This window comes from Ambystoma mexicanum, chromosome 7q, assembly GCF_040938575.1.
Source record: "Ambystoma mexicanum isolate Mex_15411 chromosome 7q, UKY_AmexF1_1, whole genome shotgun sequence".
Classification (NCBI taxonomy): Eukaryota; Metazoa; Chordata; class Amphibia; order Caudata; family Ambystomatidae; genus Ambystoma; species Ambystoma mexicanum.
Window position 1 is genome coordinate 626,005,787 of NC_090941.1, and position 24,020 is coordinate 626,029,806.

Sequence of the window (24,020 nt, forward strand, 5' to 3'; positions counted from 1 at the left end):
TGCGCGTTTAAAATGTTATGAGTCACCTGTCTACCCTCAGTGACGACCACCAGCAGGCGTGATTGCGTGGGTTCAGTGACCGCTTGGAGGCCTTCTTGAAGCAGGCCCCATTGTACGTCGCTGTAACTAGCGAGAAGAGTCGTATTATTCGTGATCCTGGTTGAAGAGGCCGCAGATGTGGTAATACGTTTGCCAAGGGCATAGAGCTTTTTGCAGTCCTTATCTGGGGGAGCCTATGCTGTGGAAAGTGGCACCCCTGCCCTTTTTCTGGTGGTTCTAACAACCAGATAATGCGGTGTGGCATGACCTCAAATGTACATAGGGTCAGATGGAGAAGGGCGAAACAGTTTTTCAACCCAAGGGCTGACAGCCCTTGTAAGGTGTTTCTTTATGGAGTTCAGCAGAGGAATACCCTGACTGGTGGGAGCTTTTTCTTTGAGAATGTCCTCAAAGAAGTCAAAGTCCTGGACAGCCTCCTGTGTGGTAATCTGAAAGTGATCTGCGGTTCTCTTTAGGATGGCATTAAATACCATTTGGTCATCTATTGGCAATGACTGCCTCTATTGAGGTGAAGCAGGCAGCTCTAGACAAATAACATCTGGCGTAGGAGTGGGTGAGATCCAAGGCCCTTGATCTGCTGGTTGATCTTGTTCCCAGTCTGGGCACTGGTCTGTTGTGTCCTGACCAAAAAGTTTGTCCTCATGACCAAAAATAAAGTTGTCATATGTTTCTTCTGGTTCAGAATACTCAGAAACCACCTCCTGATGAGTCTGTAACTAAGTTGGAAGCTTCTGCAGTTTGGTGGAATGGGGCAGGAGAACTCCCTAGGTCTCTTGGGAGTAATGTACTTTTCTGAGAAGTGTATGAATAGGGACATTTTATTCATATAATTCTCAAACCTCTGCCTAGTACACAGGGAAGAAGCAAAGGGTCTGGAGGAGGGAAAGGCTGTTCAGAAGGGGGCAGCAGGGATTTACCAGATAAAGCCCTATTGAGGGTCTGTGGTCCTTCAGAATACTCCTCTGGACGAGAGGGGGTGCTTCTGGGCTGTTACGCTGCTGAAATAGTCGAGAGACTCTTGCAGAATTTCTGCAGCTGTATGTTGGTTCTCGACATGCCTGTAGGTGTCGCCACGATCGTCTACTCCGTCGAACCCTCGGGTGCGACTTTCCCTTGGACAGTGTGTTGGCACTCATGTGCTTTTTTGTGGGAACACCCTTATGAGTAGAATGCCCAGTGGCATGCTGAGAATACTGTTGCGGGGAGGGTGCTGGACCGCAAGGTTCGGCAGACACCGTCAAAGTTCGATAGCCTGTTAGCATTTGGCACTTCTTCCACGTATCCGTCGAGGAGGCTTTAGGGGTTTTGTACTTTGCCTTGGGTTGTGGTTGTGTGCCCTTGTCGCCAGGGTGTGAACTCCCCATAACAGTACAGGTGGCCTGTCTGCCGGGGACTGGAATCTGGGATCCGCCGAAAGGTCTAGGCGTTCCAGGTCAGAGCCATGGCTGCCGCTAAAATTTGTGTCACTCGAAGCAACGGCGCCAACGGGAGAACAACTTTCGGTCTGCATTGCGTAGGCCGCTCACCGCTTTGTCCGCCTATCCTATAACGTCTTGGGACTAAAGAGTTTGCACGACTGACAGGAGGGCTCGTCGTGATCACACGGTAAACACCTATTGCATCTGCGATCAGTGTCCTTCCAAAGGAATTTTTCGATGCACGACTGACAAAATTAAAAATGGCGTCCTCTCCCTAGCAGAGGCAGAAGGCAGCCAGACCAAAGAGGGAAAGAGAAGGGAAAATTAAATGCATTCTCAAAAAGAATCAACCCTGGGCTCACTCTCTCTAATGTAAGGGTCTGGTCAGAGGGCCGAAGACACGCACGCGGTCGATAGGCGATCGGTCGATGCAGTTGCCAAGCAATGGTGGATGTCTTCGGCATAGGAGTCCACAAAGTGGTCGAAGAAGTAGTGTAGACTAGACAACCATCAGTCGTGGGACAAAGAAATAATGAATGAGCAATATCAACTCTTACGAGCTACGTATAAGGCGACCAACTAGTTGGGCAGAAAAAAAACAATCTGAGGGACCTCGACGCATGAGGGATTTTGGGTGCACTACACATCAAGAATCAGCGATAGTGTTACAGACACGCCCATGTGGATGTCCTCTTTCAATCTTCGAAAGAAAGAAACAATACTCAGCGATTACCACTAGATATCGGACTATATATCACAGCATGTGATTTTAAGCAGTTTAACAAGCATCAGAAATACTGTTTCAACGCACCCACAGGGCAGGGAGGGAGAGTGGGAAATAAATTACAACACTACACAAAATATGTAAGAGCAGAGGGGGAAGACTGAGGGGGACAAACCTACTATGCCTTCCGAGTATTAAGAAAGTGCAAGTGCAGAAAGGAAGAGGGTCTCCCTTCCCAATGTTTCAACGTGATTCTGCTTCACAATTCAAGGAAAGAAAACAAGGAAATCCTGGTTGCCAACCACGTTCTAACACAGTTCGATGCAACTTCAATTTGTGAACATGAAGTTCCAACACAAAAGATATAAGGTTCTTCATCATCCTTGGAAAAGGTTCTCAGTTCAACAATAGCAACAATAATTGTCTTTGTCAGGATGATTTGCCACCATTGGTAATTTCTAAGGAAATATAGCTTCTTTGTAACAACTCCACACCGCTCTTCCTTTAGCGTCACAAACATAAATGCTCTCTGTTAGAACCACCTCGTGGCACTTCAACTTCATGACAGACCCATAACCTCATTTCACACCCGGTTTACTCCCATACCAGGCCTACTTCTTCAAAGATTTACCACCCAGATATACTTCACTGCCCGAACAGAGATTCACAACAACAAGTGCTTCTGTGGTTAAGAATAACTGGTTTTGGCAATGTGCGTTTATCCCAGCTTTCAACATATGTTGTACAAAGTATGGGCAACAAGTTTGAGCTTCTAGACCTTCCATTAACACCCTTCTGCTGTTGGCAATATTTGCTAGCTTGTGTTTGCCTTGGTCCTAGTCTCTTGGCTTGGGTAATGCTTGCATGTGTCAACTCTCAAAAAAGTCACCCCCTTGGGGTGCTGGGTTAACAACAGACACACTTTTTAAGATTACAGTCATTTGGCTTTGTTATCATAGGTTTTTGATGCTTTTGCCTAGTTCGGTATTCAAAATAAACGTGGGAATCCCTTTCACTCATACGCAAGTACTGCTTCTACTGTTTTGCAATAGTTTGGTATTCAAAATTGTTCTCCTAACTACTTTTACTTCTATGTGAGCGTTGCTGACTCAGCGAATGCCCCTCGTAGGACTTCTGCTGCTGTGGCTCCACGCAACCCAGCAAACTGCTTCTATTAGTCAGCCTTTGCCCACGCCACCTTCAATTGTAGCTCCTCTTGCTCCTGAGCACTCCTGGTGCACGCCAGCCTCCTTGAGAAAGCCTCGGGTTCTTCGGGCGCACGCCAGCCATTCCAAGACAGCCTTCCTGCATGCTTCCTGCTGCGCAGCCTCTACAGACCAAGCCACCATGGGGCAAGCTTTCCTCCGGCACCCTTACTGCAGCACGGCCTCTGAACATCTGATTTCTGGAGACGAGACCTCTCAGGACCAGCAGCTGATATCTGCCAAACAGTGGTCCCTGCGTCTTCTCTCTTCTCCAGCTTCTGCCTGGTCTGCCTGCACAGACCATGCTCCGTCTGCTTCTTGCTTCCTTCTGCTCTTCACCAACAACAACTCTATGTCCTGCACCTGAAGGGGCCTTTCAAGCCTCACTCTCCCTCAAGTGTGGGTCATCTGCATTAATGAGCCAACAACTCCTGCAATATTGTACTTTTTCAACCCTCCTCTTCTCAATAGTTGGGGAATTATGGGACTTGAAGTCCCTAATGGAAAAATTAGTTTCTCTCATTTCTGTTGTTTTACAATAAGCCATTAGACGAGTGGGGCTTCGGGGAAAGTTGAACAAGGGGGTTTCCCATTCCTCAGAACCTCTTTCCGCCCCATCATGTGATCCTTCAACAGAACATTACCACCAGGGTCAGGATCAGAAAGTGTCTGCCTTTCGCTGGCCACATGAGAAGGGTCCCAGGCCAGGTTTTCTCAGGGAATCATTGCCGATTCATCACAGAATGTAAAACCTAAATAGCTTGGTGAAAACCACAAAATGAAAAGCAAACTTGTGAGCTTGCGGAGGATGGTCCGATACAGTCAGTGTGGAAAAGATGACTGGGGCCAGGCGCCAGAGGGCGGGTCTACGGCGGTGTGGTCATGCCCACAGCCGAAGCTACACCTACCTGAATTTAAAAGTGGAAATGCTCTTTCTGGAGGAAAAAAAGGTTCTAGTCCCGTCCATTGGGAGGGACGCACATACAGTATGGAGCAAATAGGAACAGGATGTATGTGTAACACACGTGAAATCCATGTTTCTGCACCCTTTGATGCATGCTTGCAGTAACCTGTGATCAGACTCTGCAGTGAGAGGAGACTGATCAGATTTATAGGAAAGATACCAATATCAACCTGCAATTGGTTGGGCCCTTCCATGCGGGACAAAGATAGTAAGATGGCGCCTTTGGCTTTTATAAAATACAACAATTTGAAGTCTCACAAGGTAAAGGAAAACATAACATGCTATCTAAAATATTGTGCATGGGTAGACTGTTGTTATAAGTAAACAAAAATGTAACAAACGTTTACAAGTGAAATAACTGTCAACTTTACAGGTAGGATTAAACTGAAGATATTACTCCTAGCATGACAATCTGACAACGCTGCCCTTCGCCTAACATTTTGAAGAATTAAGGAAACAGGGAAATTAAGAATCTATTCTAATTTTACAGATAGCTCTGATAAAAGATTTCAATGTGTTCTTAAACCTTTTGCAGCGTTTAAAATTACTTTACAAAACAATAGCACTGCTAGCTATTCAAAGATGTAGGTAAGACAAAAACTACTACTACCTTTATAGGCCGTATCGTTTGCGAGATCAAGCCCTAGAAATATACAAATGGATCAAACTCTTATTTTAAATAAATAATATTAAAGAACAGAGGGTGAAAAACACTTACTTTACAGCATTTGGGTCCAGTGTGGCATACAAGTAGTACAAGCATTTCATTCGCTCCGTTGTATCTAAATTGTGAGGGACCATGTACTGAGCAAAGATGCGTTCAACAAGCAACCTAAACAAGATTGAGCAATAATTTTAGGAACAGCTTTTCAAGTTACAGAGTTTCTTCATCACTAGTAGCATGCACTAACATTCAGTCACAAACTGCACAGTATATAAAAGATCAGAATTAAGAACAAGAATGGGAGATCATATTTGAGAAAACGTACATGCTGAGTTCAAGGCATTATGCCAACATCCAATGATTCAAGTAGAATTAAATTAAAAACATGACAAGATCAGATTTCTACTGCCCAACATTGAAAGCAGCAGATACTATTCTGCTAAAACAAAGACATGAGAGGGATACCCAGAACAAGGACACCAAGCATGACCCTAATTATTCATAAAAACATTCATGGATCCACAGAAAAGGGTAAGCAGGTAGTTCTTGAAATGGCTCATGGGGCCACACCACTGAGCATTAAATATTAACTACTTTTTACCCAACATCACATTGACAGCATATTGTTGCAACTCATGAAGGGATGTTGCTCAAGATTTTCTTTTACAGCTTTTCCACTTTCAATGAGACCCCAACATTCTGTAGACTGTGCTTCTGACCGATTTTTAAAAGATTTCTTGAGATTAACCATCTTAGTTTGAGGGAGCTCGTGACACTCTAAGGTCACCAATGTAAGAGTACACTGCCCCAATTAACTCTTGATGACTAGCTCGACTATCTCCCTCACAGACTATCGTGCAAATGAACCTGGTTCCTACTTTTTTAGTTAGGGGCATGTTTTCCTTAATCAATGTGGCCCCCGACAGGATAGTTACAGTAGTACCTTATTTGTACACGTTTTGGGTGCACTCCTGTGCACCCTTACTCTTCCAGTGTGTTAGTTATACTACCACTACAGCATCCAAAACGGCTAACCGCACTCTGAGAAACGGAAGACTCAAACTCACAAACTATTTGTTGGCCACCCTCCTCCTGGGTTGGGGAATGATCTCACCGGTATTGTCCTGATCTTTTCAGGCTCTAGCCAGAGCCTGAAAAGAAGCCTTGGTGTACTGGTTTGGATTGGGCAGGGAGTCCAAAACATGCTAACCCACATCCAAACCAGAGTGAAGTCATAGCTGTATCTGCTGGCTATCCATTACTGGACAGCCACTCTGGGTTTTACTGTTGCATGTCCTATGATAGATGGGCGGCGGTCACCCACAGCCCAGGTTTCTGAATAGCAAGGGGGGGATGTGGAGGCATTCAGAAGGTGGGCCACTGCAACTTAAAAGCCAAAGCATGAGAGGCCATAGAGGGAAGTCAGGAAGCAGTTTACGTAACAAGTGCTGACAAGGGCATTCCCAAAGAGGAAATTCTCCAAAACAGAACAGGGAACACAAAGTTCTGACCGGGAGCTAACAGGGATGCACACCAAGCTACAATGCCTGGATTTGCACAGGACATCTGCCAGGCTATTCTCCTTGTTCAAAGGTCATAACCAGATGGATACGACCTCCCTGAACAGAAGAGTACCAACACGATGCTGTGACTTGGCATTTGGCCATGCATCAGCAGCAGTCTTCGGCTTTGAGTCTGAGGAACCCAAAGTCTTCCTTATGCTAAGGAACTCCTCTTTCCTGGAACAGCCACAAAGCGTAATTATGCACTTATTTGTGACAATGAATCAGGGAGCATTCATACAGCACCAACTCACTACATTCCTAGAAAAATAGATATGGTAATACCGTTATTAAATCTAGCAAGGCATTATTCATACACAGGAGTAGAAAATAAAATCAATATACCTGGCTCAAAGCCAGGTTTATCCTCCATGGACTCCTTTAGCAACTCCACCAATCTTACGACCAACCTAACAGCGATCATGGACTACGCCATCGAGGCTCTTGCCACAGTAAGGGCTAAGCTGATAAAACCTGAAATCGTTAAGAACTCCTTGTACAACAATACCATCAAACTAAAACACACACAAAAGGGCTTCTGAACAGGAATGGCAGAAACATTGATCTCCTCAAACCCTCTTTCTGTATAATTAATCTGTCAAAACATTTAAGACAGCTATTGTTGAGGCAAAAATCCACCAGCTTCAACAATAGGATATCTAAAGCAAAATCCAGCTCCAGGGAACTTTTTAAAATTCGGAAGGAATTTGAAGGTAAATCCTAGGAAAACAAACACTCAGAGACTGGAGTCAGAGAATACCTGATGAATTCTCCTCCAACATCACAGGGAATCAGCACGCCATCCTTGCACGACAAGAGAGTCTCAAATACAGTGAAGCCTCAACATCCTCCCCCAGTCCCACCATTCTCCAAGACGAGAATGCGTCCACCAAATTAGAGTTCAAACAGTGCACCAAATCTTAAATCCGGAAGACATCAGACCTGAAACCCACATCCTGTCTTGGTGATAGAAGCCCCGCCTGCATGTTCAAAAGTCGCCTAGACGTACTGGTACCAAGGACCACTAGTCAATCTCTCGTTCAGTGAAGGCAGTGTCCCGCTCTAATTTAAGAAAACATGGATCACGCCTCTACTGAAAAATAGCAACTTCAGCCAGTCGGTAGCCAAAAACTATCGACCAATAACAAATCTGTCTTTCCTGTTAAAAATCATGGATTGTGTGGCATACACACAATTCCAAGAATTTATCAAAAGAAATGATATCATGGGCTCAAAGAAGTCGAGCTTCAGAGCCAGGCACGGCACAGAGACCACCATGCTAGATCTCAAGTCCAACCTCACCAGCATTGTGGACAGAGGTCAACCAGCTTTACTCGTGTTCTTGGATCCCTCGGCAGCCTTTGATCTGGTCGACCACTCTGTTGGTGACCAGATTAAGGGATCAGGCCTCCTGCTCCAGCTGGACGGGTCAGTGAATTTCCCCTTTCCTGGAGCCCGGGACTGCCAGATTGGCAAAAGATATCAGCTCTTCACCAGTAGTCATGACCAGTGGTGTCCCACAGGTATCCTTAATCACCCCCACATTACTTAACATTTACATCAGGCCCCTGCTCAGCCTCGATGACCCGAGTGTGCAATACACCAACTATGCGGAAAAGACCCAGGTCATCCTCGAGTTGTCGGGTGTCTCCTGATCGTTGCCTCCGGACAAAGATTGAAGAAACGAAATCCCGAATGCAAGAGCTTAACAATCGCCGGCAGTAGAATCAAAGTGGCCAAGAGAGTGAAGACTCTGGGCGTCTGACGCAGATCTTACGGTGAGACCACAGATCTCTCATATCGGGGCCACATGCGGTTACATCACCAAACTGCTCTACCACAACCGCCATTACATTTCCATCAGCAGCAAGCCCTTACTAGAATTCTCAGAAATGTGCTAATTCCTCTGTATCTTAGAGACCCCGAGCAACTTTGCTGGATTTTGAGGACTTGATTTTTTTACCTGGAGAGAGTGAGAACCCTTTTTCCCACTCATGTATTTTAATGTGATTTTTTGAACTCGGTTTCTCTTTTAGCTAAGAGTCTGACAAACTCCATAGGCATCATCTTTTTACATTGTGACCCACTGCACTGAAGGTGCTGCGCCACGGGGAAGTCTTTCAGATTTACCAAAGGTAAAATACCTTCTCTTGGATAAACTACTGTTTCCAAGAGCAGTAAAGTTAAATTGACTTTACTTACATTTGTAACTTTCTCGACCCACACACACACTATCTTACAATAGGGTGCTGGAGAGATTACTTAGTATCCCCTTTTTCTAGCTTATCATGTAACATTTTTAGGTTACCCGTTCCTCACTGAATGGCTGGTGGCAGCGGTTTTACTTTTAACTACTGTGGTGTTTTTTTACCGCGGGCTGCGTTTGCAGCTGCAGTAAAGCACCCAAGGGAACCATTTTTTGTCAAAACGACTGCAGTATTTTTTCGCCATTTCTTTGTGGAAAGGTCCTTCTTGAGATTTACTCTGCACGACACACCAGGTTTGGTCAGTTGGTTCGCTTTGCCTTTGGCGGGATTCACGAGTGAAGCCCGCCTCTGGCTCCAAGGTGTCTGGTGAGGGCAGGATATGATGTTTTATAGGCGCATTACAAATGCCACATCATAAGTGTTTTAAGGCGCGGTGAAGTGAGGAAGGTGCCCGAAACTCCTTGTGCTTAGTCTCCTAGGAGACCCAAATGCACTCTGATGATTGGCCGGCTGACTGTCCGGCAAGGACAGCCCCCCTGCTGGGGGACTGACAGCTGGGCTGGAATGAATGGGAGAAACCTGAATAAAAGGTGAGGCTTTTGGTTTGGAAGGCAGAGTCCACCACTGGACGAAGGAACCGAAGAAGAGCTTGAAGAGGACGCCTGCTCCAACTCCTGGACCGTTGGTTTGCCTGGTGAAGACATGCCGCTGTGCTGAAACTCCTAATTCATATCTGTTAGGCAGAGAATGCATGCAGTACCCTTTGGGACCACTACACACAACTAAGACTACAGATGTAAGCAAACCAACCTTTGGTAGAATTCTGTACTACACAGTTTCTGGTAGCGGAGAGGAGCAGCCAGGCTTATCTCAAGTGGGGAATGTGAGCAGTAATGATGTTACACAGAGGTCTACAATCACAGGTGTTCAAATAAACTCTTGCACTCACGGTTTCTTGGTTAGACACTTATTAATTTATCCAACAGTCAGTTATAAAACATTCCCTAGAAGGAGGCAATCTACATCACATAAAAATATACTTCAGTACTTCACAAGATCAGGTTCTGAGACATTTAAATTACTTTGAAGGAGGAGCAAAATGGCATTCAGAGCATTTGAAGTAGGAGCAAAAATGCATAAGTTAATCAAACAAATATTATGGTTACTCTAAAACAGTGCAAATAGTTTGAGTTCACTAGAGGAGTTGATTCAATACAATAGGTTAGTCCAAAGTCAATAGGCAAAAGTCTTGTATAGGATAAAGCAGTTCTGGAAGTTAAACGGACAAGTCTTTGCCAAAGTTCTCAGAAGTAGTTCATAAAAGGAAGTTTCATATTTTGGGTCACAAGCTTACAAGGCCTGCAAGTTGCCAAAGTTTCACGCACTTTCGCAGTGAGAGGTAAGTTCTCTCGGTCGGGTTTTCACAGTACCTTACAATGAAGATAAAGATGCAGCTAAAGACGTATGTTCCTGGGAGTTCCTGCAGATCTCGCTGTTCCTGAGTCTTAGTAGTGGGGACAAGAGGGAGGACGTCGGGGGACTCCTGCACTGCACAGGGACTGGTCAAAAAAGCTGACAAAGGCAAATCTCTGATTCCGGTAGCTGTAGTCAAGCACACAAACTGGTGTCCTTCTCCCTGGCTATTCGGTTTCCTGCAGCACTCTGAGGAAAATACAACCAGCTCTGAGAATGGTATCCAGGTGGCTTACGAGTTGATTGGTCCCACCAACTCAAAAGGGAGAAGTCGTCCTTGAAGTGCTTCTCTGTCGAGATGAACATGGCGATTTGGACCTGCAGCAGGGCTTCACCGGGCAACCAACGCTCCAGGTATTGCAGCAGCCGTCCTCTTCAAGCTCGTCTTCGGTTCTTTCATTCCATCATTCCAGCCTAGCTGTCAGTCACCCAGTAGGGTGGCGGTCCTTGCAGGGCAGTCAGCCAGCCAACCATACCAGAGTGCATTTGGGTCTCCTAGGAGACTAAGCACAGGGGGTTTCGGGCACCTCCCTCACTTCCTGCCCACCCCAGACACTCGGGCGCCAGAGGCAGTCTTCAGTCCTGAAGCCCGCCAAAGGCGAACGAACAAAGGAACCAAACCTGGTTTGGCGTGCAGAGCAAAACTCTAGAAGGACCTTTCCACAAAGCAATGGCGAAAAAAGAAGACCAGGACCTCTTTAAACAAAAGGGGCTCAATCGGCAACTGGAAAAACATGGCTCCCGCGATTTAACACTACCGGTGTTCACGGTCGGAAAAAATCATTGTAGTTTGTTGTAAAACCACTGCCACCAGCCATTTCGAGAGGAAATGGCAGCATTTGACTGCTACATGGATATCTAGACACATGGTATACTAAGTAACTCCTCCAGCACTCTATTGTAAGATAGGGTGTGCTGGGTCTAGGAATTTAAAAAGACTAGTAAAGTCAATTTCACTTTACTTACTCTGGATAACAGTAGTTTATCCCAGAGAAGGTATTTAAACCTTGGGAAAGCCTGAAAAGGTTTCCCTGTGCCACTGCACTGAGGGTGCTGTGTGACAAATAAAAAGATGCCTATAGAGTTGGTTAGGCTCCATAACCAAAGAAAACGCAAGAGTAAAACACAATGATTTAAAAAAGTTCAAAGTCCCAAAGTTTAGCAAAGGAGCTGGAGGGCTCTAAGGTGGGAGGAATTGGCACATGTATGAGAATTCTACTGAACAGTATCGACAGAGAAGCTCCTGCAAGGACGACTTCTCCCATCGAGTTGGTGGGACCAATCAACTCCAAAGTAAGCCACCTGGACATTCTCTCTGACCTGATTGCATTTCCACATTGCTGCTGGAAACCGAAATGCCAGTCGATGACGTTGATGCGCCGCCCCAGAGGACCTCCTAGCCTCAGTTGTAGTTTTTCCCCCAAAACGTGTGACACCAGTTTTCTGCCAGTCAGACACACAAGGCGTTGCGGAACGTAAGCTGCAATCGCAAAAGAAATTCTGCAGCGGGGAAAGTAGGGAGGGAGCGATATGGAATACGACGGACCATCCAATCGAAAGAACGTTACCAGGTAAGAAAGTACTTGTTTTTCGAGGGGATTGGGTCCTCCGACGTATTCCATATCTATGACAGACTACCAAAGCAGTACCAAGCAATGAGGAGGGAAAAGAATTTAGAACACAAATTTATCATGCCCAATCAAATTGCGGAAGAAAGGACTGCCTTGCCAAAGTCCAGATCCTGCCCTCGGATGGAATCGAGGGAGTAGTGACGTAGAAAAGTATGTACTGAAGCCCAGGTGGCTGCATCACAGAAGTGACGAATAGGAACACCCCTCTGCAGGGCAGTAGACGCAGCCACTCCCCTGGTAGAATGGGCCCGCAAGCCAGCCGGAGGGTCCTTACCCAACAAGCGGTAACACTCAGAGATAGCTAAAATAATCCAACGAGACAAAGTCTGTTTCGTCACAGCCTGTCCCAAACGCTTTCCAGCGTAACCAATGAAAAGTTGATCGTCCACTCTGACCCGGGACATGCGCGTAATATAAAAGCTCAACGCTCTCCTAGGATCAAGCTTCTGGAGCCTCTCCTCTTCCTTACCAGGATGTGGAGGAGGATAGAACGCCGGAAGACCAACCTTCTGGCTCAAATGAAATTCTGAAACCACCTTCGGAAGAAAGGAAGGACGAACTCTAAGGACAACCCTGTCCTTATGAAACACAGTGAAGGGTGGCTTAACTGAAAGTGCCTGTAACTCACTCACTCTGTGAGTGGAAAAAACCGCAACCAAAAACACAGTTTTCAGAGTTAACAGTCTCAAAGGGCAATAATGCAAAGGATCAAACGGAGCACCCATAAGAAACTTGAGAACAAGGTTCAAATCCCAACCGGGCACCAGAAAAGGTGAAGGAGGGAACACATTAGTGAGCCCTTTCAAAAACTGAGAAATCAAAGGAATCTTAAAATAGGAACATTCTTCAGACTAGCGCTTAAATATGGACAGCGCCGCCAGGTAACCTTTAATGGACCCCACTTGCAAGCCCCTGTGGGCCAAGGAAAGCAAAAAAGACAGAACCATGGGAATGTCACACTCAAAAGGATCCACATTCTTAACTCTGCACCAGTCGCAGAACTTTCTCCAACGGCACAGAGACTTTGTTGCCGGCCGCCTGGCCGAGAGCAACACCTCCATCACGTCTTCAGGGAGGTCCCAATCCTTATACCTCAATCTTTCAAAAGCCAACCGTGAAGGTTGAGGGATCTGACCTCTGGATGGAGAACCTGACCCCCCTCCCGTGAGAGCAGATCGTCTCGGTAGGGAAGACGACGTGGAGGGCAGATGGACAAGTCGAAAAGGTCCAGGTACCACGTCCTCCGGGCCCACGCCGGAGCAATGAGGATCATCCGGGAACCAAACCTCCGTAACATCTGCAGTATTTGCGGGATGACGGGGACTGGAGGAAACGCGTACATCAGTGGGAATGACCACACCAGCACGAACACGTCTCCTAAGGCTCCTTTTGGAGGAAATTCCCGAGAGCAGAACCTCTCGCACTTCCGGTTGACACTGGACGCGAAGCAATCCACTTGAGGGGTCCCCCAAAGGGCAAAGATCACCAGGATAATCTCCTGAGCCAGCTCCCACTCGAGAGATCATGCTCTGCCTGCTCAGGGCATCCGCCGTCTCGTCGTCTCCGGCCAGATGAAAAGCCGAGATCGAAACTTCCTGCTGGATGGCCCAGAACTCGAGCTGCATCGCCTCCCTGCACAGAGGAAGTGACCCTGCCCCCCCCTTTTGTTGAGGTAGTGCATGGCCACGGTGTTGTTAGAATCAGGACACTCTTTCCTCGCACAGTCGGCAGAAAAGCCTTCAGGGCAAGCCTGACGGCCCTCAGCTCCAACAGATTGATATGGAGTCTGGACTCCGACGGAGACCAATGACCACTGACTGTCAACTTGTTGGCATGAGCTCCCCATCCCGTGAGGGATGCATCCGTCACGATCGTCACCTGCGGCCAGGGCAGCCAAAATGGGGCCCCCTTCATCAGATTGCCTTCGACGGCCCACCACGGAAGGTCCCGGGCGACCGAGGGCGGCACCTGAACAGGGTCAGAAAGCCTGCCGGAGGACTGAGACCACTGGAGCTTGAGTGCCCATTGCAAAGATCTCATCCGCAACCTGGCCTCTGGCACCAGAAGAATGCAGGATGCCATGAGGCCGAGCAGTCTCAAGAACTCGGACGCTGGGAGAGTATGGGCAAGCTGAAACTTGTGCACCATCTGCTGAATGTGAAGAGCCCTCACCTGGGGAGGAAAACACAGCCCCATGGATGTGTCGAGCATTGCTTTGATGTACTGGAGCCGCTGTGCTGGTGTCAAATGAGACTTCTTTAAATTGAGGGAGAAGCCCAGCTTGTGAAGGGAGTGGCAGGTGACGGCCAGATGATCCAGGACTTGCTTGGGAGAGCTCCCCCTGATCAACCAATTGTCCAGGTAGGGGTAGATGTGAATCCCCCCTTTCCTGAGATGCGCTGCCGCCACCACCATGAGCTTGGTGAAAACCCTCAGGGCGGAGGTCAATCGGAACGGCAGCACCCGAAACTGAAAGTGCGAGTCGCCAATCGGGAACCTCAGGTTGGAGGACTTGAGAGAGTTACCATCTTGAACTTGTCCTTCCTGAGGAGTTTGTTGAAACCGCGCAAGTCCATGATGGGTCTCAATCCCCAGTCTTTCTTCGAAATCAAAAAATAAGGGGAATACCATCCCTTGTTCCTCTCCGCTACAGGCACCAGTTCTATGGCGCCTTTCTCCAGCAGGGCTTGAATTTCCTGCGCAAGGAGCGGATCCGGACTCTTCAAAGAGGTTCCCAGGTGGATTGTCGTGAGGCCTCTGCCGAAAAGGAAGACAGTAGTCGTGTGTTATGATCTCCAGAACCCACACATCTGAAGTAATGGCTCGCCACTCTACAAGATGCTGCGCCAGCCTTCCCCCAACCGGCAAACCATGGGACCTGGCCTCATGACTGCGTGGTAGCGGCTGCGGCATTGCCCGAGGGCAAAGAGGCAACTGCCCGAGCGGCCTTGGCACCTCCAGTACCTTGTTTTCCACCTCTGGCACTCTTACGGTGGCCTCTTTGACCGACAGCTCCTTTTGCTTTACTAAAGGATGAGTAATAGCGAAAGGAATCTCCCCTCCATTGTTGTCCCCTAGGACGAAAAGGCGAAGGTTGTCGAACTGCAGCGCCCAATGAATTTGCTGCAGCTTTGGAGGTCTGCAACCTATCAAGGCTCTCGTCAGCCTTGCTGCCAAAAAGATGTTCACCGTCAAAGGGCATGTTGAGGAGCCGGGACTGCACATCGGGAGCGAACCCAGACTTCCGCAACCATGCAAACCAGCGTATTACAGTGCTCGCCGCCATGGACCGGCTAACACAATCTGCCATGTCCAAACCCGACTGAACAGCTTCACACATGGCATCCTTGCCATCCTGAACCATAGCACGGAAACCATCCCGTTCGTCCCCTTCGGGAATAGGTTAAGCCGCTAATGCAACACAGTTCCACAGAGTATGTGTGAAACGAGACAAGGCACATATGGAGTTGGCCACCTGAAGCGCCATACCCCCTGAAGAAAACACTTTCTTCGCCCAGCCGTCAAAACGTTTGTCGTCCCTATCCAGAGGGATGGTAGGATAAGCTGCCTGCTTTGCCGGGGCCGAAGCCGCCTGCACCACCAAACTCTCCGGAGTGGGGTGCCTGGACAAGTAGCAGGGGTCGCTACTGACTGTATGGTATTTTCGCGACAAAGACTTGCCCACTGCCGGGAGACTCTCCGGAGCAGTCCAAGCCGCCGCCACCCTTCTCTACAGAGCCATATGAAACGGCAGTACCGGGTCAGTAGGGAGACCAAGATCAAGGATGTCCTTGAGATCATCCTGAACGAACTCCCCTGGGGGAGCCGACCATCCCAAGTACTCGGTGACCCGAGACATAAGTCGTTGGTATGAAGAATCAGCATGAGTGCCAGGCTCCGGCCTACAAAACTCCACCTCCGGAGAGGTGTCCAGTCCCACTGGCATCATGCAGTGACTGCCTCAGGTCATCAAACTGGCTATGGCCCGAGAGAAGCTCATCTGGTACCGTAACCAGAACCAAGCTGTCATCAGAGCCTTCATCACCCTCTGAAATGTACTCCAGGCGGTGAGAGGAAGACACCTGGGGACCAAAGCTATGCCTGACCTTAGTCAGAGCCTTTCTAGGGGCTAACCCCGTGCCACGGGGCCCCTCCGACACTGCCTCGAAAGGCGTTGAGGGTGCCGAACGAGTCGGCGCCGAGAGAATCGGCGTTGAGCGAATCGGCGCCGAAGTCAGCTGCAGCGCCGCCAGCATCGACGGCGTTGACACAGGCCTTGAAGCCGGAGCTCCGAGCGTGTCTCTCGACGACCTCGGCGCCACAGGCGTCAACGTCTTCCTCGAAGACAGCACAGGATCACGCTGTCTCGAGCGCATCGAGGACCGGGACCTGGAACGGGCATGGCGAGAACGGCTACCCTTGTCCGAGCGGGACCTTTCCCGCGAGCCGTGCCTATCACCCGAGCCCCAAGGCGTACGAGCGGTGTCTCTCGACCGGTGCCGACCGACCGGTGCCCTGCGATTCAAGAATCGCCAACAACTGCTTCCCGAAGGAAGCCCATTCCTCCGGTGGCGCTTGCATGGTGGGATTGGCGACCCGCCGACGGGCGGAGTCCTCGGAAGAGGACGGGGAAGGCGACCGATGCTGGCGCTTCCGGGAATGCCTCGAAGAGGCGGAGGAGTGGCGAGACCGACTCCTGGAAGGAGACCCACTGGACTTCCGACGATGACGGGGAGAGTCGCCTCTCGAGTCATCCGTCGAAAGCCCCGTAGACCTCGACTTCCGGGGCTTAGACACCGAACCTACCGACAGCTCTTCTTGCGCTCCCACAAGGCCTTTGCCGTGAGCGACTGGCAGTCGACACAGTCGTCCGTATCGTGGGCCTCGCCGAGGCACCAAAGGCAGGCGTTGTGCGAGTCCACACCAACATCTTGGACCCACAGTCCCCGCATTTCTTGAAGCCCGGACGCGGGGTTGAAGACGAAGCAGACATCGTCACGAACAGGTTTTCACAAAAACCGAACAGGTTCAATGAACCGAGAAGAATACAGCAACCTCCAAAGAGTCGAGGCGTACCGAGATTCACGAAGGGAACACGTTCGCGGAAAACACAGAACTGAGGCTACGGGCGTCGCGCGTCCTACTTAGCACATCGGGTGACGTCGGCCGTCGGAGGAGGTCCTCTGGGACGGCGCATCGATGTCATCGACGCAGGACGCAGACGCCAAAGATTTTCCGAAGCAGCACAGCTGTGGACATTACCTGTCATAGATATGGAATACGTCAGAGGACCCAATCCCCTAGAAAGGATACTTAACGATTTAGAAATATTAAGAGTGTGTATTTTTATAGTGTATTTGCGTGTTAGTTATATTGCTCCCTTCTGAAGAAGGCTTATTCTAACTGACTGATAAATGAATAATTGTTTATTCAAGAAACCTTGTGTGTGTTTATTTGAATACTTGACACTGTGAATATCTGTGTAACTCCCCTACAGCTCACATTGACCCCTCTTTAGATGAGCCTGGCTGCTCAACCCGCGACCAACCTGTGTAGTACAGGTTCATACCAAAGGTTGGGTACCTATTGCCAGGAGGTCAGGGTGGTTGTAGTGCACCCAAAGGGTACTGCATACAATCTTGCCTAACAACTAGCCACTGCACTAATGAACTCTAGATTAGTCTATTGCAACAGCCATCCAATTGCTCCAAGTCACCCAAAACAGCACTGTTTGTGCGATTCATGGTCTCTCTCGACGAGACCACATAATCAACACCAGGAGGAACCTCCACTGGCTCCCCATACAGCACGGAATCACACATAAGCTCCTTAACCTTATCCTACAAATGCTGAAACAACGTCGCTCCTCAATATCTCTCAGACCGCCTTAAAGCAAGACTACCAAGCTGCAACCTACGGTCTCAAGACCAGTTTAAACTGATGTAACCCATGTTTAAGCTGGTCAGATTTGGCAGCACTAGCTTCGACGTCCAGGCACCCTCAGTGTGGAATAGTCATCCCTTGTACTCAGAACAGGAAGCACCCTGACAGAATTATAAGGAAACGTTATAATGTTAACGTTGTGCATAAAGTTGTACATTACTTGAAGAAAATGTCAACAACATTAAAGTATTAAAAGAAATTACCAAGACCCACCTGTTCAACCTTAAACCAGGCTAACTGACTTTATTCGAGCCCTACCACCCCCCCTTGCCTTGACTCTTCATCTGTTGTCCTGTCTTGTCTGTTTTTGTGCACTCTGAGACCAATAGCGCTATACAAGAATTTAAATAAAATAAATAATGCTTACTAAAATTCGGTGTTTGGCTTAAATCTTCAAGGAACCAAAGGAGCCCATTCAAAATGTTGCAAGAACATTATGTACCTCCAAAGTCAATTTAGGAACGTTCCTGTTAAGTTCAAAGCATTTCCATAAGAACAAACAGATAGGCGCAGCCATGGTTATGAGGAAAAGGTATGTTTCAGCTCTACCCCACAGGTGTGGAGAAGATCATAACTGACCTCAGGGGATGCCAGAGATGAACGTACCCATAGACTTGGTTCCCAAAGAGTCAGATCAGTAACGCTGAAACAACCCAATGAGTGAAGCTATTTTCCAGATGCAGTTTACGGGATCGGGTTAACCAGGGACTTGAACCCCCAGACCAATGACAACACAGACGGTGACAAAGCAGAATACTCAATCTTCCCAGGAGTTGTACCCACCAGCAAAGAGTAAAAGATGGGGCCTAGAAGACACGGGAAACCTGTAAAGCAGATCCCAACTAGTCGAGGCATACCAATATGCATGAAACCGTCCCATGATGTAGAGAACAGTGGAAGCATCCATGAACAGCCCAAATAAAAAGGAGGTGTGGGATATTGGAGCCCCAATACACCTTCGAGGTGATGCTTTCCAGGAGTTGGGCCCACCAGTATGAAGTGAAAGCAATGGTGAAGATGGCCCTTCCAAGGCAGTGGAAACTTGCAAAGCAAATTCCAATGGGTTGATGAATAAAGACGGGCATTCAATCAGCAGTAAACTGTCCCATGATGTATGCCAAAGTAGACGTGAGCCAGAACGGACCAAATAAAAAGGAGAGGTGCGAAGACATGCATTACTTACAGTAATAGAATTGAGGATTGTATCTGCTTAGATTCACATGCTGTGCATATAGTCCGACATCGAGTGGTAATCGCAGAGCATTGCATCTTTCTTTCGAGGATCGAAAGCAAACGTCGACATGGGAGTGCTATTAAAACTATCAGTGACGTAGCATGTACCCAAAATCCCTCACGCGTCGAGGTCCATCGGATTGTGTTTTTCAGCCGTGAGGGAGCCTTATGGCCATCATGAGCGAGTACAGAAAGAGGTTTAAGATGTCTATGTTCCTTCTACTCCAAGAGGGGAGGAAGGGTGAGCGCATGTGAATCTGAGCAGATCCAATAATCAGAAATGCTATTACTGTAAGTAATGCATGTCTTCTAATGCTCGTTAATCTTCTTAAAATCACATGCAGTGCATAAACTAGCAAGAGATGGTGGGATGTGTGAAGGAACAGTAGCAAAGAGATGTCTTAGCACCCCTTGTCCCACCTGAGAATCAGACCTAGAGTGAGTATCCAGGAAGTAGTGGTGTGTAAAGGTGTCCACAGAACTCCAGGTTGCTGCTTTGCAAATGGACTTTTGCAATGAATGCTATAGAAGCCCCTGTGCCCTGAGCAGAGTGTGCTCTAGGCTTGAAGGGCAGATCTCTTTTAACAAGAATGTAGCACAGTGTGATGCAGTTTACGATCCACTTTGAAATAGATGATTTAGGGATAGGGTCCCCTTCTCTGCCAGCTGCCACAGAAATGAAAAACTGGTTTGTTTTCCTTAGTGGTCTTGTCTTACCCTGATAAGAAATTACTGCTCTCCTCACATCAAGTTTGTAGAGGTTTATTTCTGCCATGTTAGTGTGGTTCTGGAAAAAGGTGGGTAGTTTCTTTGATTGGTTCACATGGAACGTCCAAATAAATTTAGGCGCAAATAATGGGCGAGTGCGCAGGACCACCTTATCTTTGTGAATCGTGACAAATGGGTCTTCAACTGAAGGGGCCTGCAGTTCACTAGCTCTCCTTATTGATGTGACTGCCACCAGGAACGCGGTCTTGTAAGTGAGTGCTTTAAGGCTGGCTTATGCCTAGGTTGAACGGGAGGCCCCATTAGTCTAGTCAGCAGAACGTTCAGGTCCCATCCAGGAGCTGGGTTGGAGATTGGGGGACGAAGTCTTGTGACCCCCTCCATAAAAGCCTTGATTACTGGAATTTTCTACCACAAAACCTTCTTTTGAGACATGGTGTAAGCTGAAAGTGCAGCTAAGTAGACTTTTAAGGAATTGAAAACCAGGAAGGAATCTAGTAGGGGAGTTAGTTACAGGACAATAAATGTTGGCAAGCACTCAATCGGATTGATGCTCTTCGCATTGCACCAGATGACAAAGCGTTTCTATTTGCTGGAGCAACAATTTCTGTTGTTAGGTTTTCGTGCTATAGATAACCAGAGGGAAATCGGGTATATCTAAAGGTTTCAGGGGAGCAAACCTGACACATAATAAGCAAAAACAATAAGCTTCCAGACCAAATATAGGTTTGGACACATAATTCACTTGATAGTCATGGGGCTATCGCACTTGCAAACAGTTTGAACAAGGACAAGTAGAGGTCCATGGAAAATACAACCGGACCTCAAGAATTATTATTTTAAAATTAACAATTTTAATATAAAAGGTGTTTAAAAACAACCAGATAATTTTAATATAAGAGGTATTTAAAAACAACCACATAAAAAACAATCCTATAAAAAAGAAAAAAGTGACCAGTGCTGAAAAGTGCTTAGTGCTAATCACCAAGGAAGTGACAATGTGCAAAATAGGCAATAAATCTGTATCTCTCGCTTAGAGACCTAAAAGTATCATCAAGTGTACATATACAAATATAAACAACTTCAGGTTATTCAAACATTGAATTCTTAGGAAAAATTAAACCACACAATGTTAGACCCTAGTTGTAAGCGACTCTTGGTCTTGATGCCTTGGTCACCAAGTACCGAAAGTGCACCTTTCAAAGGTTCTGATACTTATCGAGATACTTTACATTAGTATCTATATCTACCCTACATGTTTCGTTCCTATAATCCTTAGGGCTAGTATTAGGAAATTCTTCAGGGGTGTTAGTGGGCTGGGGCGTTGAACCGCCAAAAGCCGACCTCTCGGTGGTATCTGGTTAGAGCTTGACAAGTTGAAGCTGTTGCAGTGTGAAATCCTGAATCTTGTTCCCCAACAGACAACACAAAGGAAAAATGTCCACAGACTCTTGTCTTAAATACAAGGTGAAATGTCCAGGCCAAACCTAATTAAAAAAACAGACAACCGCCTAATTAATATGGGTGGTCATTTAAGTGCATCACATCATTACAATTGTAAAATGCACTTAGGGGCTTACCGTCTCTTAATGTCGGTAAGCAGTCCTACAGGGATGCATAGGTTCTCAGTGTAGCAGTCCCATTAGGCCCTGTGGACATACAAGAAAACAGGACACCCTGTCCTATAATCCCATAGCGCAGACAAAGTAACACTCTCTATGCTCCTTCTGGTCTCTAGTAGGAGAATTAAGAGAACAGTATAAGATAACTTCAACAAGAACTTACTTGAGTGACAACTCCAGATGTAGTGGTGCAATGGATTGTTCGTGTTAAACTCGTCACGTAGAGGGTACACAAAAGTATGGCTGCTTGCAGAGTCCTGCAATGTAAATCAGCACATTGCTTAGAAGCAAGGCATCAAAAGCGGTAGGTGGTGCCGCGATCAAAGATGTTTAATATAATGGAGTTGAGTAGGTATTGTGTGAACCTACGTATACAAGTAAGTGGATGCATCTAGGGTGGCTACTGGAGCCCTAAGAGGTAGTGGCCGTAAATGTGTCATGCTCAAAATGGTTGTGTCTTTGTAATAGGAGGGGGTACATGACATCAAAATGTATTAGGCTAAAGATTTCAACCTTCATGTATAAAAGGAAGGGTGTATGTCACGTAAGGATGGTGCTCTAAATAAACGCAGGCTACCACTCGCGGTAGAATGTATAATATTAACGTGTGTATGATGCTCCGTGTATTATGATCGTACACCCCGGTCGGTAAGACTGCATTCAGATAGAAACTGGAGCACTATTGGTGTCAAGGAGATGAAGGTTCCCCAAAAGTGTGCGCAATGCAGCGTGTGCCAAGGCTGGACAAGCCAACTAAATAAAGCCACGTTCAAGTCAAAATTGGAGCGTAGCGAGCGAAACCAACACGCTGCTGTTGAAAGCGCAAGTGGTTAACCACCTAATGTACAACTCGAAACGATTGGTAAAATTGCTGGCAATACCTTACTCACTCCTGCGTGTCGGGTGCCGTCTCAGTCGAGCTGTAGTTACGGTCTGTATGACGCTGAATGGGAACCGTTGCTGAGGTAACCCAGAATGCTAAAGGCAGCATAAAAGAATTAATGCGCATGCGTCAGGGTCGAGATGCTAATCACTAGCACCGAATGCCACCCGACTCATTGCGCAGAGTAGTGCATTCGGAAGAAGAGGTATAAGTCAAGACGACATATGAAGTCACGGGATCACACGAACCAGGTAATGTTTTCAAGGTGAGAGAAGATCCAAATGGAGAGTATCATGAAACACAAATCACTGGCCAACATTATCTTGAGTGTGCGGGTAAAGTGCATGCAAAACACTATTTCCAAAACGTATGGCTGCAAAATAGGCGCATAGAGGTGATGCATAACTGAATTACCAACGAGGGAACAGTGGGTGAGCTAGAAATATATTCGAGAACAGGAGTTGAATTATGAAAAGCAGTATTTATGTGAATGATATAAATATTATATTGCATAAATGTCTGAATGCATTAATAGAGTCTCTAGAAAGAGGGGCTCCAACTCCAATGAGTGGTCCCTGAAATGCAAAAAATAAAATAAATTAAATGGGGTTGAAGAAAACAAAGCTCAGCCTAGAAGGTACAAAATCAGTTGCATGTGCACACTCAAGTTGGAGGGAAAAGGGACGCCATAAGTGGTTGGCCACTCTTCAAAGACTGAATCTTACATGAAGGGGATAGTGGACGGAGAGGAAGGCCCCTAATTTTCCAGTGTTAGATCATTGCTGATCCACAGTGACTAGGAGGACCAATAGATTATACATAAATATGTACCTTGAATCTAGTCAGATGGCATAATAATTAGAGTAGGATCTTAAAGCCCTCACCTAGATGCGATCCTCGTGGTTATGACGCTGGTTATCTAACTGGAAAAGTTAGTTGATAAATACACTCCAGTCTATGTTCTCATTTAGCCTAAAGGATAGCTCTTAGTCAAAAAAATCATCTTTTGTTCTTGTACACTCAATGTAGGTTTATCAATACCGGGGTCATGTGTTTGTCCAATTTTCATAACAACTGTCCATCGTAGCTCTTCTGGTTTGTGTCCAAGACTAGTAAAGTGTCCCACAAAAGGTGCATTAAGAGTTGTTCCTTATGCAGCTTTTGTGTTCTCCTACACAGACCTTAACTTTCCTTTTGGTTTTGCCGATATATGGACTATTGCAAGGGCACCAAATAGCGTACACCACCATCATGAAGTTACAATTTGTTAGGACTCTTTGTTCCCATCTTTTATTTAGGCCCAAGTCTACATCTTTGGTCCTGCTAGTCTGTGAGCAGCAGCTGCAGTGGCCGAATGGACTGTGGCCTGTGGTTCTGGGAAGACCAACTCTCCGAGTGTAGTTTGCATAGTGGGCTTTATGAACACATCATTCTTAGTAGTTAATTCCTTCAAATTCTTACTTCTCCGGAAAGCACATTTAGGTGTCGATAAGGGACATTCACCCTTTTCTAACACATGCCAATTATGTCTTACAATCTTCGTTATTTCATTAGATAGTGGGCTATATGTACTAACAAACACAATTTTGTCATCATTTTCTTTCTTTTCTCTATACTCTAATAGTGTGTCTGTTATTATTCGACGCTCTTTTGTATGCCGTCTTCTCTACTTTCTTAGGGTAACCCATATGCATCAAGTTACATT

General features: G+C 46.9%; 1 protein-coding gene across 11 annotated transcripts in view; it reads right to left on the reverse strand.

Moving 5' to 3' along the window:
* PDS5B (PDS5 cohesin associated factor B) overlaps positions 1 to 24,020 on the reverse strand; it is a 2,333,811-nt gene that overhangs the window by 1,694,310 nt on the left and 615,481 nt on the right. For all 11 annotated transcript variants that reach the window (XM_069639007.1, XM_069639003.1, XM_069639002.1 and 8 more), the window contains one exon: positions 5,090 to 5,203. In XM_069639007.1, coding sequence (XP_069495108.1) covers positions 5,090 to 5,203 — 114 coding nt within the window. The remainder of the gene's footprint in view (positions 1 to 5,089; positions 5,204 to 24,020) is intronic.